The 17250-nt window shown below is 40.9% G+C and overlaps 1 protein-coding gene across 10 annotated transcripts in view; it reads left to right on the plus strand.

Annotated features, from left to right (window-relative positions):
- The window catches only part of DPF3 (double PHD fingers 3), a 190084-nt gene that overhangs the window by 125925 nt on the left and 46909 nt on the right, over window positions 1-17250 (plus strand). For 9 of the 10 annotated variants that reach the window (XR_007777731.1, XR_007777730.1, XR_007777732.1 and 6 more), the window contains 2 exons: window positions 1216-1294; window positions 10776-10913. Coding sequence is in view for 7 of the 10 variants with exons in the window: in XM_009102017.4 (XP_009100265.1) it covers window positions 1216-1294; window positions 10776-10913 (217 nt within the window). In the remaining 3 variants the exon portion in view is untranslated. Of the gene's footprint in view, window positions 1-1215; window positions 1295-1599; window positions 1642-10775; window positions 10914-17250 lie in introns of all 10 variants that reach the window. The other variant, XM_018907584.3, reaches the window with a different exon arrangement.

Here is a 17250-nt window from a genome sequence, read left to right on the forward strand (position 1 = left end):
CACACTTCTAATAGTGCTAGTTCTGTTCCAAGCTCATAGAAGAGGAAAGAAGTTTTTATGGCCCCTTTATGTCTGGATGCGAATTTTCTCAGGATTTCTACAGCTTCTTCAGCTTTACCTAACAAAGCTCTGTCCTTTTCTTATTTTCACATGCAAAGGCTTGCAGAATTTGTGTCAGGTGGCCTTGTCTAGAGTGAGAAATATGAACAGCTTAGTAAGAGGAGCAGCAGAAGCAATTCTGTCATTTTTTTCCAGGAATAGAGTAGTTAGGGGAATTAATAAGGACCTATTTAGCCATCCACCTGTGATGACTTCCTCAAACAAAGATCAAGTCTAAAATTATTGTCATTTACAGAATGCACATTAGTGAACATGAAAGAATTGAAGGCCTTGGCTCAGTTCCCAATTTCACATGACAACTCCAGCACTGGACAGATATGAGCTGTTTCCTTGTTGGCATCTCAGCTGAGAAGGGTCAGGATCGAGTAGTTTTGATGCTGAATTCCACTCTCAACCCTGGAGCTCAAGACAGAGCAGTCTGTGCTGTGGAGAAACAAAGCTTTTCAGTTTCTATAGCTGCCAGTTCGGTCCATTTTAGGAACACAGAACTGTAGAGAGACATTTCTGGGTAATTTCTGTTATTGCAGGTAGCCACATTATCTAATCTTTTCCACTAACTGACCAAAGCTCCATTTTATAATTAGCCACGGTATCTTTGTCCCAGAAGGCCATTTCAAAACACTGCTTTTCAGCTAGAAAACAAAACATAGCAACACAAACAATGCCCCTTTGAAAATACTGAAGAAATAATTTGACCTTTCTTTTATCTGGGGCCTGTTTTCTGGCTGATTTAATGTTTGTATGTATCCTTCAACACCTGTTCATCTATTCATTCATTCATATTCAGTTCAGCAAGGTATTTGAACATCTTCAGAAATGAATGTGTGATGATACTCGACTGAATATGTGCTGGCAGTGACCTGCTGCTATGGATGAACAGTTTGAGCTATCTGTGGAGAGGATCTCCATTGCTTTACAAGGTCCATTACCATAGAGCACATCTTAGGAGATGGAGGGTCAAGACCACTTTGAGAAACCTGTATGGAAGCTGAGGATTTGTTTAGTTTATACTGCACATCTTTCATAGGAGGGTGTGGGGTGCAAGGAAACCTGGGGGGTGATGGAATAATGCTAACATTCCTCTTGTCCTTGCAGGCTCGGGGATCTGGAGGTGGCAGGAGACGGAATGATGCTGCCTCCCAGGATGATCATGACAAACCCTATGTTTGTGACAGTAAGTAGCAACCAGACAGCTTATTCTGCTTCCAGCCTGGTCCTACCAGCTCAGTGCACTCAGGGCTTCGTATATTACAGCAAAATATTCTGCTGCTCTCTGACTTGCATGTTTGCCACCTGCTGCTGATGCTCTTGGGTTTTTTGCATGAAGGAAATAAAAATTAAGTTCTCGGCAAGACTCCACTTTCCTTTGCCCTTTAATAAATCATCTCTTATCTTTTCTTTCTCTTTTTCTGGCTTCTCTGCCTTTTGTCTTCTTTTCCCCCATGTAAGTTTCACCCTCTATTTCTTTCTCTGTTTCAGATAGTTACAAACAAAAGCATAACTCAAAAATCTCCGACAAAGGTACTTCACCCTTGTTGTGTCTCTTGATATATTTGGTGATTCTCTTCCCTTCCGTCCTTTTAAAATCTCACTGGGCTAAATTCTGAAGGTCTTATTCTTCACCAGATGTCTTGTGGCATCATCAAAAGCTGAGCCCTTCTGAGCCCTTCTAAGAAACAAATAACATCTCGAATGCTTTGTTTTGATACATATTCCCTTTGAATACAGTCCTACTGTTTGGCATCTTGCAGTTGGACTGCAGGTGAAGCAAGGCATTGTTTGAATGCAAAAATTATACTAGACCCCAGCATCAACAGTGAAGGAGGGTACCAGAGTCCCAGTATGAGTGAGGAGTCTAATATTTGTTACACAATGGTTTGGGTTTTTTTTTTTACAGTCTAGTCCTTGATGCCTTCCTTCTTCATTTGATATTCTTTTTTGCTTCATTTCTGTGAAGGGCACTTATCTTACCCACATATTTTTGAGATATCCCATCTTAAGTCTTATTCTAGAATGTACATCCAACTGTAATTTGTGCTACCAAGTGCCTTCTAGCCTGTAAGACAATAACCTAAAAAAAAAGTTAATAGAAGCAGGAGAATAGCAGATCTTCACTTCTGATCCAAACCAGCTGGTTTTGAGGACAACTAGAACCCCCCTTTTTGGCCTATCTTGCAACATTACCAACCTGAAAAGAATAACTCTTGCTGTGTCAATCTTTGGAGGCATTTTCTGCTGATTTTTAAAAATGTGAGGAAATAAGGAGTTTGCATGGTGAATAAGAACTATATTCCATGTGATGAGATCATATTCTTGTATGGTGAGATCAGGTGACTGTATGTGCTCAGAAACCAAAGGACTTGCATATGAGGGAGACATGACAGATGATAAAAACATGGTCAAGGAGGAAGAGCCCTTAAAGTTATGAAGAGTCAGAAGACCTATGCTGTGGTTAAATAGCTGTCCTAGTGCACTGGAAGAACTAAAATGTGTCTTCTAAGACTTCTGTGAGAGCCCAAGATGTATCTTGCTGAAATCCACAGGTTTCCTTTGCTGGTGGTATATGCATGTCTTTCTCTATCTCTTTTATGGAACATCCTTCTAAATCCAAGGACGCTTGTCAGTGGTAGTAATTTTGAACATGAGGACTCTTTATTGTCTGATCTTGCACTGCTTTTGGATTTTACCGAGAACTCCCAACATGCATAGCAGTGATTTGCACAGAGTAGATTAAACATTGAAGATATCAAAGCAGGCAGAAGAAATCTGGACTGAAGTCAAGACTCTCATATATTGTTGTATTGACAGAATTTGCCTTGGCTTACATTTTGGAGCATAAATTTCATCTTTAGTGTTGAAAATTTAAAGTTTCCTATTTCATTTGGCTGACACCTTTCACTTTTAGGAAACTTACAGTTACAGGTGAGTCATAAGGAATTTTGGACTCCAGACTTTGCACAGTGACTTCTTTTCCATTGCAGATAGCTGATAAAAGGGTTATATGACAGCAGAACTCTTTTATCTGAGTTTAGAGCAGAAGGGAAGAACTGTCCCAGTTGTAATGTCATCATCCTGATGAATATCCTGCCCTTGTTAAATTTCTATACAAACATGACATACCATTAATTATGAGTAATTGGCCTATTATCCTGCTTGGGTGGATTTCTTGGATTATTTTTTTCTTTGAAATTAATTGATGAATATTTTTATAGATAAAACTCAATCTAATTGTGGTAGGTTAGAAATTGGTTTGCAGTACTCCTTGTACAGATGTTGTGGGCAGATAAGTTTGTTTTACATGGACACATGCAGGTGAAACAGTGTATTTATTTCCTGTTTGGGAAAGCATTATTCCCTCAATTGCATTATTGGTATAAATAATTACCTTAATGGGCCAACAGTTTGCTTTTTCTGTAGTTTATTTAATTTGCCTCCAGGTTGCTTTTTCTGCAAGTATTCTGATAGTCAAGTTTTGAAAATGACCAGAGAGAAGAAAGCATAAACACAGCTAAACCAAATTAATTTTCTTATAAACTGCATGGGCACAAAAAATGATTTGTGGTCAAAAACTACTTTGCCCTTTAATCATATTTACACATTCATATTTATGGTAAACAAGAATATATCAACAGATCTCATCCGTTATAAAAGGGTTTTAGAAAACAACTAGGCTGTGTGTCAGTAAGATGATGCAAGAGTGATGCCCAGTGGCACTGCCCCTTGTGCTGGAAAATAGCAGTGTTATCTCTGAAAAGGCCTGCCTTTTTCTGTAGGAGGCATTCAGACCTACATCAGTATTAAACTTGGTCCCAGTATTAAAGCTGACTGGAAACATGCAATTTCTATGTGGTAAAAGTTTTCAAAGCTCAAAATATTTTGTTCTCCTGTGTTTTTAAGAAGACGTGGTTGGATGCCTGTTTTGTAGAATGAAACATTCTGAAATACTTCAGCTGGTTTTATTGAGCATATACTGTAGTAGAAGTTGCGAATAAAGTATTTGATCAAAGCGTCAATAAAATTGCTAGGATAATCATGAAATCCATTGTTTCATCATATCACCAAGCAGAAAACTTGGTGGTTGGATTTTCAGCCAGTTGAATTGGATAGTGCTGTGCCTTGAGCTCCCTTGGGATAGCTTCAATAACAACAGTGGCAGGCAAGCCTGGTGGGAGATGGGTATAAACTGCAAATGGTAACATAGCCAAATGACTTAGCAGCTGTATGAGAACAGTCCCAAAAGTGGCTTGAGCACCTGGCTAGGAGAGGCAGCAGGTGCCTGAAAGAAGAGTGGAAAGTAGAGCTTGAAAAGCAAAGCAAAGCCTCTGATGTCAAGCAAGTGGAAGGTGAAGCACCACCACTGTTCCTGATCAATGGGGCATGTTATTTTTAAAGGAGGGACAGAGTGAATGAAGGAATGAAGGAATGAAGGAATGAAGGAATGAATGAATGAATGAATGAATGAATGAATGAATGAATGAATGAATGAATGAATACCTACATGTTTAATAAGAATTGATGTTATTTCACTGTCAAATATTCAGCTAGGTAATCATTATTCCTACTGAGCAGTCTTCTTAAAAATCCTTCTACTATTTTATTAGTGTTTATTATATATTACTTACTACTTTTTCAAAAGAAAAACGTTCTCTGAATTTGTATCTAGAAATTTGTATTCTGGTTTGAAAGTTGCAATCAGTTGTAGCACTTGAGTTCCATGATTCCAAATGTCTACTTCCTTTAGCCAGAGAAGTTAGTCTGTGCTGAATCTCTTCAAGAAATTAACTTTCCTGCTGCCCCTCCTCACTTATATGCTTTCATTCTTCTCAAGTTCCCATGGAGACATGGGACTATGTACATACTTCCACCTTTGTTTTCTGTTCCTTTGTCTATGGAAGATTTCCTTTGCCCACGTCTAAAAGAAATTATTTCTTTCTTTTCCTTTTACCAATATGTCCTTGTCTCCTTTTAGTTTTATTCCCATATAAACTCCTATTTTAGCATAGCAACTTATATTTATATCATATCCTTTTTTTGTAGTCCTTCTGAGACTGAACTGTACATTCAGATTCATTCCTTGTGCAAAATGAGCATTGACTGAAACCTTCCTAGGATTTCTGATGGATCAGTGACTAACACAACATTGTATGTAACCAGAGACACTGATCTTGTAGTATTTTGTAGAAGCTGATTCTTTCCTCAAGAACTTAATTTTAAGGTTCCTCTAGGTATTTACCTACATTCTCTCTGCTAAAGTCCAAGACTAGCAGTTCTTGTACTGTTCTCAAGGGATAATAATGTCTTCTATGACTGTAAACAGTTACTGGGACTTCTTTCAGCTGTGTTTTCTTCAGCTCTTCTACTAAGCTTGTTTTTTTTTTCATGTGAAAAAAATCCAAAGGGCCTTTTTAAAGTAGTAGTGGCCAGAACAAAGTTAAACGTGCTGTTCTGAGGATAGAAGCATTTTTGAAGATGAATGGTTGATAGATTTACTTGTACTTACAATTACTTTTGGAAACTAGATTTAAGCAACTTGCTCTGTTATGTATCCATGGGAGGCACAGAGATGGCTCACCTAACAGGTTATTCAGTAATCATCTCCTGATATTATCCTTTCTGGTGAATCCCTAAATAGATAAGCAGTAAGATCTAGAATAAGATACTTGTTCAGATAAACTCAACAAACAACTCTCCCACCAAACCTGCTATTCTTGGCATCCATTGAATACATTATTGGTAGAAAAGACAAGGTTACATAGGTAAGGACAATAAAAAAAAATTAAATACTGAATAACATAGATGTTGAATAGGGCACATGGTAAAAGGGGAACAGAATTTACTCTGGCAGTTGAACATTTTCTGCTCATGTAGGACTTTTTTTTTCTCCTTTGCTCTGGCTAGCAGCCCATTTCTTGAAATGTGCACAGCTGTATTGTTGAGCTGCACATGTTTTGGGGTTTGAACTGGGGTTCAGAGTTACTGTGATCTTAGTACAGCAGGTAGATTCAGGGACTTCTCTGGGGGCACTGAAACAAGGACTATTTACCTCCCTATTCTACCTGCAGAAAATTCCCTATGGAATGGGTTACTAAATAGCTGCTCTCATTCTAGAGGTGTATCATGTGACTATACTATAGTGTGTATAGTATTGATCAAAGAGGGACAAATGTGAAGCCTTTCTGTCAGTGGAGGTCAAAATGTATTGTTAATGTTTGAGATCTCTAGACATGCAAGAGTTTGTACACAACTGTAACAGGAGAGGATATATTACTAAACCAGTGCAAAACAAGGACATGGGGGTTTTTTGCCTTTATTTTTTTTTTTTTTAGTGGAGTGAATGGTAGGACAGGAAGATAACTTTGAGGAATGACTGCCTGCCAGAAGTTAACTCACCATTTAGTATTTGACGTAGCACAGCTGAGAACAAGGAACAGGAGGCAACAGAGAAAAGCAAAGAAAGACAGTGAGGGGGACAAGATTCACTGACCAAAAAAAAAAAAAAACCAACCCAAAAAACCCCAGCATGTTCTCCTCCAGTTTCCTGTTTCCACTGAAAACATGGATTGTTTCCTTCTGTCTCGTACTGGTGACAGATTGTGCAAAATGTATGTGGAGAGCTGGCTGGAACACAGCTCACAGGCTGCCAAGGACCAAATGTGTAACTATTTCAAAATGACAGCAACACAGCCATTAGATATTTGATGGGGAAATCTTTTAAGTCATAGGTTTCAAATCCCCTTTTTAACAAGGGAATATTTTATATTAATTTTAATCATTGAGAAATATAAACAGAGTGAGAATTTGTTTAATTGCAAAGAATTGCAGGGTGCTACAGTCCAGAACATAGAAGAGAGCTCTCTTTTGTGAAACATTCAATGCTTGCAATTATACTGTTTCCCCCCCTATAATGTAGTTGTGTAACATCTTAATATCAGTCTTCAAATTTGAAGGAAAGTAAAGTTTATCATAGGAGAATGTTTGGTGGCCTCATAAAAAAATCTCTCCCTCTCCCCCATTTGTGACACTTGGTCTGCATTGCTGAATTACTGCTTACTTACCCAGCTTGTTCCTAAGGCAGCATTCACATCAGCTTGTAGCAAAAATATATCCTTTGAATGCAGGAGGAATTGGAGTGGGTTATGTTCTACAAATTCCCACTGTTTTTATTGAGCTTGGCCACCTAATTAAAGATCAAGTCAACTTCCCAGTGTTGAGATTCAGGATGAAATCTACCACATGCAAGGATGATGAGCCTATCCAGCAAGTGAAATTGAAGATAAAAAATCCAAAGCTGATGAAAGGAAGGCCACTGGACAAAGTTTATGAAAGGCACACTGTCACTTGCTATGTGTGAGCTGCATAGTGTTAAAAACTAATCAACAGCATGCATCTCAGACTGGGAGAACCAGTTCTCATTATGCTTTTGTCAGCCCTAAGAATGAGAAAGATGTGGTGTAAGCACTGGTGTGGATGTTGGAATGCATGGATTCCAGTCCTGGTAATGAAAAAAGATCCCTGTGTGGGCAACTCAGCCCCTCTGCGGTTCTCTTTTTTCAGAACTGAAATGAGAATAGTGTTTCCCACTCAGGAATGTGGAGGAAGATTAATTAATGTTTGAAAAGCCAGTCTGCAGTGGGAAGAGTTATATAAGAGCTAAGTGTTTATTAATGATCACCCTTTTATAGAAACTGCTTCTTAGCACAGTGATACAGTAGATTAATAAAATGTGCTCTTACCTGGAAAATAAGAGATTTGGGTGAATTCAGGAAGATTCAATCTGTTGGAGAACCCATGAAGTTTTGATTTAGCTTCCATTCTAGCAAAGTCTCACTGAAGCCAGTAGTTCTTTTGCCTGACTAACATCATGACCTTTTTCCCCCTGCAAAATCTGATTTGTTTGAGGAACATGAAATCTCTGCAGGTTCAATTCATGGCATTTCTTGGGACTCTTTTATGACACAAAGTGAATTTGAAAAATGGAAAAATCTAGACACTAAGAACAAAGGCTGCTGGAACTGCAAATTTTTGGTCCTACAAAGGATCTGCTAGGATAATGTAAACCAAACTTGCCTCAGTTCTGGTTATGAAGTCCTCCAAATCACTTTCTCACAAGGCATGTCTGAGACTGCTGTCACCCTTGAAGGCCACCTGTAAGTCCTCACAATGGAAAGGACTTGGCTGCAGAATTACTACTGACTCAGCTTATATTGATACTTGCTTTTTCCTGGTGAGCTGATACGTTTTTGCTGAAGATGAGTCTGCAGACCCGTCTGTTTTCCTATGTCATCCTTAACACCATAGCTAAAATCCCTGCAAGATCCTGTAAGGAATGAAGTAAACACCACCATTTTGGGACTTGCTGCAGGGAATGCAAGTCTCCTTTTGTGCATTGATCACCTGATAGTGTCCTGGAAATAATTCGACAGAAGTCTTTGAGCAGTATTGGTAATTCATAGCAATATAATTATTTTTTTTAACATTCTTCTTCAAACACATAAAAGTAAGTGGGATAGAGTAGGATACTTGATGAGCTGATCCAGCTCATCTAGCAGATGGTCAATCTGCTAGAAATGTAAATCTCTTTCTCCATTCTAAGTAAAGCTGCAACATTTATGTAATTAGAGGAGGTTGCCATTCTAAAAGAATTTAAGCAGTGAGCTCTTTCTGGGTTGATGATTACTTAAGTGTTATGCTTTTCCACTATTCAAAATATGGGGAAAGTCATACAGAACTGCTGCTTGTTGTTTTGACTCTTGTTCAGCATCTGTTCCACTGCTTGTCCTTTGCCCTGCAGGACCACAGAGAAGGAGAAGTAGTTTCCCTCTCCAGAATGCACTGGAAGAATACAAGGATGTTACTAGAAGAGGGAGTCTGAACTGATGTTTTGTGGAGAGCATGCATCTAACAACAGTCTAGTTCTTCAAAATGTGTGGCAATTGTGTTAGGTTTACATACGAAAAATGAAGGCAGATGCTTCAAAGAATGGATGTGCATATCTATATGAGTATCTTGTTCCTCTCAATATTCCCTCTTCCCTCCTGCAGGAGGTCTCTAAATCAAGGCCATTCAGAGACTTAAAAAATCTGTGACTGAGGACAAGACATATTACACTTCAAAGAAACTTTTGTCTTGTTATGATGATTCTGTGATCATCACCTTGCACAAGGAGGAAAACTGGGAAAAAGCATCTAATATTCCAGATCACTTATATGTATCATGAGCTTGTTTTATATATTTCTAATAAAGAAAAGCATTTTCCTTGAGGGAGTTTGTAAATCAGTTAGAAGAGATTAAGAATTAAATATATTATTGTAATAAGCTTTTATTTACATTTTTTTATAATCTGTTCCAAATGGCGTAACATCAGTTGGTGTTTTCTGAGTAGTAGGAGAAAGGAATAAAATTTTATATTTTATTTATATGTAAATGAATAAGTGGGATGAGGGTGGTTGTTGTGTGGTTTTGGTTTTTTTTTTTTTTTTTGTTATACTTTAAAAATTTATTTGTGGAGTCTTTGACATTCCCAGACTCCGGTGTCTGGAGAATGGGAAGAAAGTATCTGAATATGTTGCAGGATACATATTGGGGCCGAATTCAGCTTTTAGGAGTGGATGGTCACTATGCAGGACAGGCTGCTGGACAGGACATCTATTCCTGTTTGAAATCCTTGAGGTTAATTAAGGTGGCTGAAAATGTCTCTGTGAGGAAAAACTTGCAAGAAGGGCACTAAACTTTTGGTCTTTGTTTTCTAGTCTTTTAAAACAGCAATATTTGTATTTGGTAGACAAAATAGTTGTATAAAAGAAAATGAACATTCAGAGAATGCTTTGAAGATGAAAAGTGATAAATATTTGAGACGATAACATGAATAAAAAACTTTATAGAAAATCAATTCATATGTAATGAAACTTAAGATGTTGCCTGCCCTTGCTAAGCTCCCTGTGAAAGTGTAGAACCTTCCATCACCCCAAGCTGTTTGAATCTGTCCTTAATATCTGATGACTTAATCCTAAAATAAATAAAAGTTCAGGAGCAGGATTCTCTGTCACATATTGCATTGTTCATTGGGATGCTGAATATGGAGTTTACCTGGGCAAAAAATTATCACTACCACATGTTTTTTTAGCGAGAAACTGGATGATTTCCATCTCCTTGTCTTAACTGGGAATCTGTGAATAAAGCTATTTATTAACCTTTTAGAGAAAGCCTTTTAAAAAAATCTCATCTGTTTCCATTTTTCAGAGATCAGTAATGAAGAAAATAATGTTGTTTCTTCTCAAGTCTTGTTCCCATTGCTGTGCATTGTGCAGCACCACCACTGGAACTGGCCTTTCATTTAATTTTATGTGCAGTCTTGTTAGTAATCTTAGCAGAGAGGATTAGGGCTCTGTGATCTGCAGGGACTCGATGCATTTGCCTAGGCCTGTGAAAAGGGCTGCTGGCAGCATGGTGGGAAGAAAGCTTGTTTGGAGATGTGCAGCTGCAGGGCTGTCACCTTTCACCAGTGCCGGCTGGAAGGGTTTTGGGCAGGTGCATGGAGTGCATGGTGCTGTTCTCAGGGGAAAGGGAGCATTATTCGAGAGGATGCTGCTGTGGTTGTAGATCACACTGATGTTTCCATTCTCTCTTCTCCTCCCTCATATCTCCTTTCCATCCAGTCTGTGGCAAGCGTTACAAGAACAGGCCTGGGCTGAGCTACCACTATGCTCACACCCACCTCGCCAGTGAAGAGGGTGATGAAGCCCGTGAGCAGGAGACCCGCTCTTCCCCTGTGCACCGAAATGAAAACCACAAACGTGAGTAGGATCTTCCCTTTGCCTTTGAGATCCTTTTCAGGGGTGTTACCTCCACCCTGTCTTTGCCTTGGGGAGGCTGGTGTTATTGCCTAGCTCAGTTGTGAGTGATTGGGACGTGGATGCTTGGAGCTAATCAGCCACAGCTCACACGGGTGCTGGCTCAGCTAGTCAGGAATTCATTTCAAACCCAGCATTATCTCTGCAGCAAGTCACTTTTCCATTACTGCTCCTGTGGGGAGGAGGTGGCAAGGAGAGGGGGGAAAAGAAGAGATGCCCAACCTGCCCATCATCAAGCAGCCTCCCAGTGGCTCTTAGTAAGGATGCTGAAGAAATACACATCCAGTCGTTTCAGGGGGCTGCCTTTGTTTTGCCTTTAAACAAGAGATATTTGTCAATGTCTCAGTTTTTCAGTATGAAAATAACCACCTTTCTCCCTTATACCTTCATCTGCTGCATAAACAGCTTACCCTCAACTTTGCCAAAAGCTGTTCCTTAGTTATAGTTTGACAAAAGCTATGAAAACACATCAGTACTGATGTGCAAGGAGGAGAGCAGGAATGTGAAAGGAGGATGTGCCTCAATTTCCCACACTGGTACAGCGCTGAAAGAGATCTAAGTGGTCCAAATTTTTCTGTGATGAATCATACATGCTCTGTGTGAGCATAAGGTCCATCACTCTCTTTGACCGTCCCTTCTGTGCTCCTTAGGCACAGAACAGGAAGTCGAGGATACTGTGTTCTCTTACTGATTTTTGCTAGTCTCTAGTCCCCTGTTTCTCAGTTTTACATACTATGTGATGTTTGCTGTGACCTTGGGATTTGTGTAGCTAGCTTTGTTCACTTTCAAAAAGTTCTTTTGGATCAGCATATGATCCGTGTTATTTTAGTTCAAAGTAATAAAGCAATAAAATGCTTATAGGGAAAAATATGCAGAAAAACACTTTCTAATACCTTAAGAACTGCAAGAAATATGGAAGTAGGAAAACATTTACTTTCTAAGCAGTATAATTGATAATTGTCCCCAGGGAAGTGTGGGAGGGGGTTTCCTTCCTCCAAAGCATCTGCTACTAGCCACTGTCTGAGCTTGAAGGACTGTTTAGTGTGATCCCATTTGGCAAGCTCTATGTTTCTGTCATTTTTATGCTCTACCTTTTAGTTATTCACATGTTTGGTAGATTTGAAGTAAAAGTAATTTTGACTCCTCCAGCTGTTGATAAACTTGAGCTGTCAATGCACTAAGAGTGACTGCTTGAGCAGGCGGGGGAATGTCAGTGTTCACCCAGTAGCTTTTGTTTACTTAGCATTTACATAATTTTGGGGATTTTTTGGCTGGTTGGTTGCTTTTTTCCTGTGCCTGCAGTAGTCAGTAATAGTTACATACCTGAGAGGAATATCGCAAATCTGTATTGAATTAATATTAATAATGGTCTTGCAATGGGTGCCCAAAAAAAGAAAGGTGGTGTCCCATACCCTGAATTCAGCTTGACATAGGTGCCAAGAGGTCTCAGTCCTTGTGTCTGGTGCTTAGGAAATGATAGAAGTTAACAAGAAGAGCTAGAAGAGCTATGGTAAGGTTAGGAGTAGCGGACCTTGGCCCATGATAAAAAAGGTGCATTCTACACTGTGGGAAAGAGTAGCATGAGAGCTGCTTGGGCTTGTGTTCCCCCAGAGCATGTGGCAAAGGGAAGCTGCTCGTGCACAGATCCACAAGCAGGCAGAAATTTATAACCATTGGGATAAACCTCTCTGATGCCCAGATTCCTGAGTGGAAAGAATAACCAGCCAGGAGCCAGTGATCTATGGGCAACAGCCATGCAAATGTGCAGGTCAGCCTTGGGGAAAGTCCCAGATACTGGAAGGTAACTGTCCCAAATGGCTAAACTGTCACAGTGGCTGTTTGTTCCTTTTTTGCCTGTTTGTTTGTTTAGAGCCTTGAGCTCACATCTTGCATCTTTGCTCTTCCACTTGGCAATATTTAATTTATGCTGCCATTTATCTTCCATGTGAATGCTAATTGTCCACATTGCTAATGTGCAGTCATTAAATGGTCCCTTTGTACAGGGGGATGGTGGGAAGCCAGAGCATCAGATCCTTCCTCTCCCCTAAGAACTGCTAGGCATGTGTTATGAATTAGATTTGACAGGTCTGTGGCATCGTAGGTCTCGAGCTTCAAGAGTCCTCTCTGCATGGGCTTGGGGGGATGGGGTAGGTGGGAGGGAGGGAAGGCAGGGGGATGTTAATCCAAACAGCTAATCTGCAACCCACTGAGCAGGAGGAGCAGAGATATGGTGTAGAGCAGGATCTGGTTATTTGCTGAGCAGTGTGTCAGAGATACGAGCAGCCTGATTTCGAAAAGGCAAGGCAAATCAAACCGGCCATTTGGAATTTGTTGTGCCGTGGGAGGTGAGCACTAGGTCAGTAAAGTTCAGGCGGGCGGCTGCAACATGAACTTCCTTCCTCTGTACCCACATCACCTCTACAGCTTCCACTCCTTGCAGAACCTGCAGTAACAGCAGCTCTGGTCATGCAGGAGGGAGCAGGACTTCGGCAGGATTCAACTATTGATGGCCTAACTGCTGCCAGGTTGAGACCTGAGAGCCTCTTGTCTTTCTGCATATTCAGTCCCCTCTATTTCATGCACAGACCAATTTGAGTAGGTCAGAAAATTATCCAGAGATTTGAAAAGAGATGTAGATAGGAGGAACCTGCCTAAAACTGAGACCCATTTAATAGGTGTGCATCAAAGAACTGGGACTGGCCCAAGTCCCATGTCTCACCTCCTTGGCACATCTCACTGTCCTTGACTGTGTAGAAGGTTTGTCTGTTTACATCTCTTTACATCTCTCTCTCCTTCTGTTCTTTCTCACATATAGATTACTTGTTGCAACATGAAAGACAATTCAACAGTCAACACCCTAGCCTGTGTTTTGTTTGAGCTTTAGTGGCTTGCTTTTTATGCTTTATCTAGCCCTTTGACACAAATAAATAGTCCTTCCTCGGTGTCTAGTCTTGCCTCTGCCTATACAAACATTTATTACTGACCTACTCTCTGATTTTGTTACCTGAGTACTGAGCTGTGAAAAAGAAATTATAGAAAACCTTTTAAAAAGTCAACTTCCCATTTCCTCAACTCCACTGAAAAAAACAAATGATCCCACACCATTTTCAGACTTTTCCTCTGCTGGCTTTTCCTCTGCATTTTGGCACCGAGACCGTGAGATTTGTGAGCCCAGGGTGCATCCAAGCCTGCCACAGAACACCTGCTGTTTTATTCCATCTCTCTCCATGGGTACAGGCCAGCTCTGGGGGCAGCTGGTGCTCACAAATTTTGAGGCACTTCTGAAATAGAAATTACATTAGACTTCTATCTATTGAAATGTCTCTGTGAATGAGTGTACTAGTATAAATGCTCTTTCTTAATTCCTGGGAGAATAGGATAGTGTATCTACATGGAGAAAAACTTCCTCTCCTTTAAAGGAGAAGAGTTCTCAGTGGCATTTTGCCGTGTGAAACGTTGATTGCAGGCGGCTGTGCAGAAGAAGCAACTGAACAGGATCTTATGCCCACAAGCACTTTGGCCAATGACAATCCTAAATGAAGTACATTGTGCTGAGTGCAGGTTGATCCATTGTGGAATACATGTAGTTAAGGAGAATGCATTCCTGTGCCCTCCTGCCCCTCTGCTAGCTTAAGCATCTGCCCTGCAAAACCACCTGTGTACATTATTTCATGGCATCAGCCTGTTGTGCCCAGTTCCATCACAGATTTTATTATGTGGATAAATCTCTTCTGGAGAGACCAGCCAAAGTTGTTTGTGTACTCTAAGCATAATTGGATACCCAGTCTCCAGAGATAAAAAATTAATGTGCTAACCTCAGTGTGCCTCCAAGCTGTCCTCCAGCTCCCCCACACAGTCATCTTTGAAACATTTTTATTTCCATCCAGGCAGGGGGCTGGCCATGAATAAATGAGGAGAGTCAGCCCCTCAGTTGGAGACGAGCTGTTTGTTCCTCTCCACGAGCAGCATCAATTTGAAAAGCTACATCAGGCCTACTTTTTCCGTGCCTCAGTGCTGATCCTTGCTGGGGCCATGGTGGGAGCTACTTCTGAATGCAAGGATGCATCAATGCCCCACCTTGCAACAAGATACCCTGCAGCAGGTGCTTTTCAGTGAAAATATGTACATTACCTTGAGTTGACTTCTTAGTCATTTAATCTGTTTGGATTTTTTCTCTTTTCAGAGCTTGTTTTCAAAAGAAAAAACACTCAGAATGCTAAAAGAAACAGTAATGACTGGAGAGTTTGAACTGTGTAAAGATTTTCCTTAAATCCATTTTGCAGCTGTAAATTACTGAGACTTTTGTGTGGGTATTTTGCAATGCTGAGTTAAAAATCAGATCAGTTGTTTGGAGTTATGGCATAGTGGAAAATCCCAAAATTGTCTCCTATGTCGACAGAGAGCTAATTTGCAACCCACTTTTTTGTTTGTTTGGATTGGAGTCATGGGGTGGTTGTTTTGCTAGTTTGGTGTTTCTTTTCTGTACTGCCTGGACAGGGACGAAAATGTTGCTGTTGATGTGCAACTGTCAATGAAGAGAAGCACCGAGTGCTTCTCAGCAGTTTATGGGAAAATATTTCCAATCTGACAAATTGGTTTTCGAAACACGTGTTGCTTCAACAGCACATCAGCTCTTGATTTAGGATGGTATCATTAATGTATTTGTAGGGTTTTTTTCTTTTTCTGCTATCTCCCTTCTTTTTCTGCCTTTTTTTTATCCCCTTCATGTAGAATTTGAACCAAGTAAAATCCAAATGCTTTAACTGAATTTGAACTGAATAGGTGCTCTCTGTCTTCTCACACTCCTCCAGTGAGTAATTTCCAGATAAAAGCCTCCAAGATGTTGCAGAAGCCTAATTCATGGCACTGGCCATTTTCACCTGAATATTGAGGGATGCTGCCAGATGGGGCTGTATACTGGGCATTACAATACCTTCTTGAGGTGGGATATATTCCCTTAGCTGATGGGAATGATGTGCTTCAGTGGCCAGGCACCAAGTCTCTGCAGAGGTATCCTTTAAAGACAGGAAATCTGTATGTTAAGACGTCAGACTCTTTTGTCTGCCTACTCTGTATCTCCTACTCTAGTGCTCATAAGGCACTAGACAGTCACAATGTTTTACTCCTAGCAGCAGGCTTTTGGCTGATGCTTTAGGAGTTCCTGCAGAAGACTCTATAAGGTCAGTGCACAGAAATTCTATTAAATGCTGCCTTAAGGTGGAGGAACACTGATTCTCTAAATCTACTGAATCCAATCAGTTGATGCTGTATTTTCCTAGCTGTACCTTCCAGCTACCTAGCTCACCTTCCACCTCTTTCATTAGCTGTTCAACTTAACGGCCACACTGATTCCTGTAAAAGAGATGATCAAATGATCTTCCTTTCCCCACACTTAGAGGCTTCCTCTGACTTTTACAGATGTACCTCCTTCTCTTAGCACTTGTAGTGCTCCTTGGCTGCACTTCTCTGTGAGCAGGGGCTGTAGGAAAGGCAAACCTTTCAGAGCTGCTAAAAGTTGTGCAAAAGCAACAGCTTCTTCTCTCCCCATGCTACCACGTAACTGAAAAAAGGAGATAAAATCCAGTTACTAGAGAGACCTGGCAATACTTTGGGTGGGTGGTTTGCAGCACCTCTCAATAGCATATCCTGCTTCTCTGGCTGCCAGCAAAGGCCATGCCCATCCCATGCGGGGGAGCGCAGCGTGGGGAGCCAGAGCTAGTGGAGGCCATGGGGCTGTGCAGGCTGATTAGCACGACTCTGGGAACAGAACACCAGCCATTTCCCAGCGTTACACCCAAGTTCCAAGTGTGTTTGGTAGAAAAACAGCACCACATTGACACAGATGTGCCGCCTCCAGCCTGCTGCAGGGCCCTGTATCAAGTGCCCCAACACTTCCCAGTTTCGGGCCAGCCAACATGCTTATCGCTGGTGCTAACAACAGAGTAAGTGACTGGCAATTTCCTCTCATTCAGTTTGATTTACAGTTCTTCCTGAAAAACGGCAATGAAAAACCCATGCACTTAATTCACGGTGAGGAGTCCACAGAAATGGCTGCGCACATCCCTGCCTGGCTGCGTACGTGTGAGAGAGCCAGAGCCTGGAGTGCCCTTGAGCTGTGCGTGGCCTGCTCCTCACCACACCAGCAGTTGTGTTCTTTTGTTCTTCCTCCCCTGGGCAGGGTCTAGCCTTGAGCGCAGGAGCAGCTCCCCAATCTGCCGCTCTGCCCACCACTGCTCGCTGTACCCAGCAATAACAGGGACAGAAAGGGCTGCATGCCCAG

Source organism: Serinus canaria, chromosome 5 (assembly GCF_022539315.1).
Source record: "Serinus canaria isolate serCan28SL12 chromosome 5, serCan2020, whole genome shotgun sequence".
Classification (NCBI taxonomy): domain Eukaryota; kingdom Metazoa; phylum Chordata; class Aves; order Passeriformes; family Fringillidae; genus Serinus; species Serinus canaria.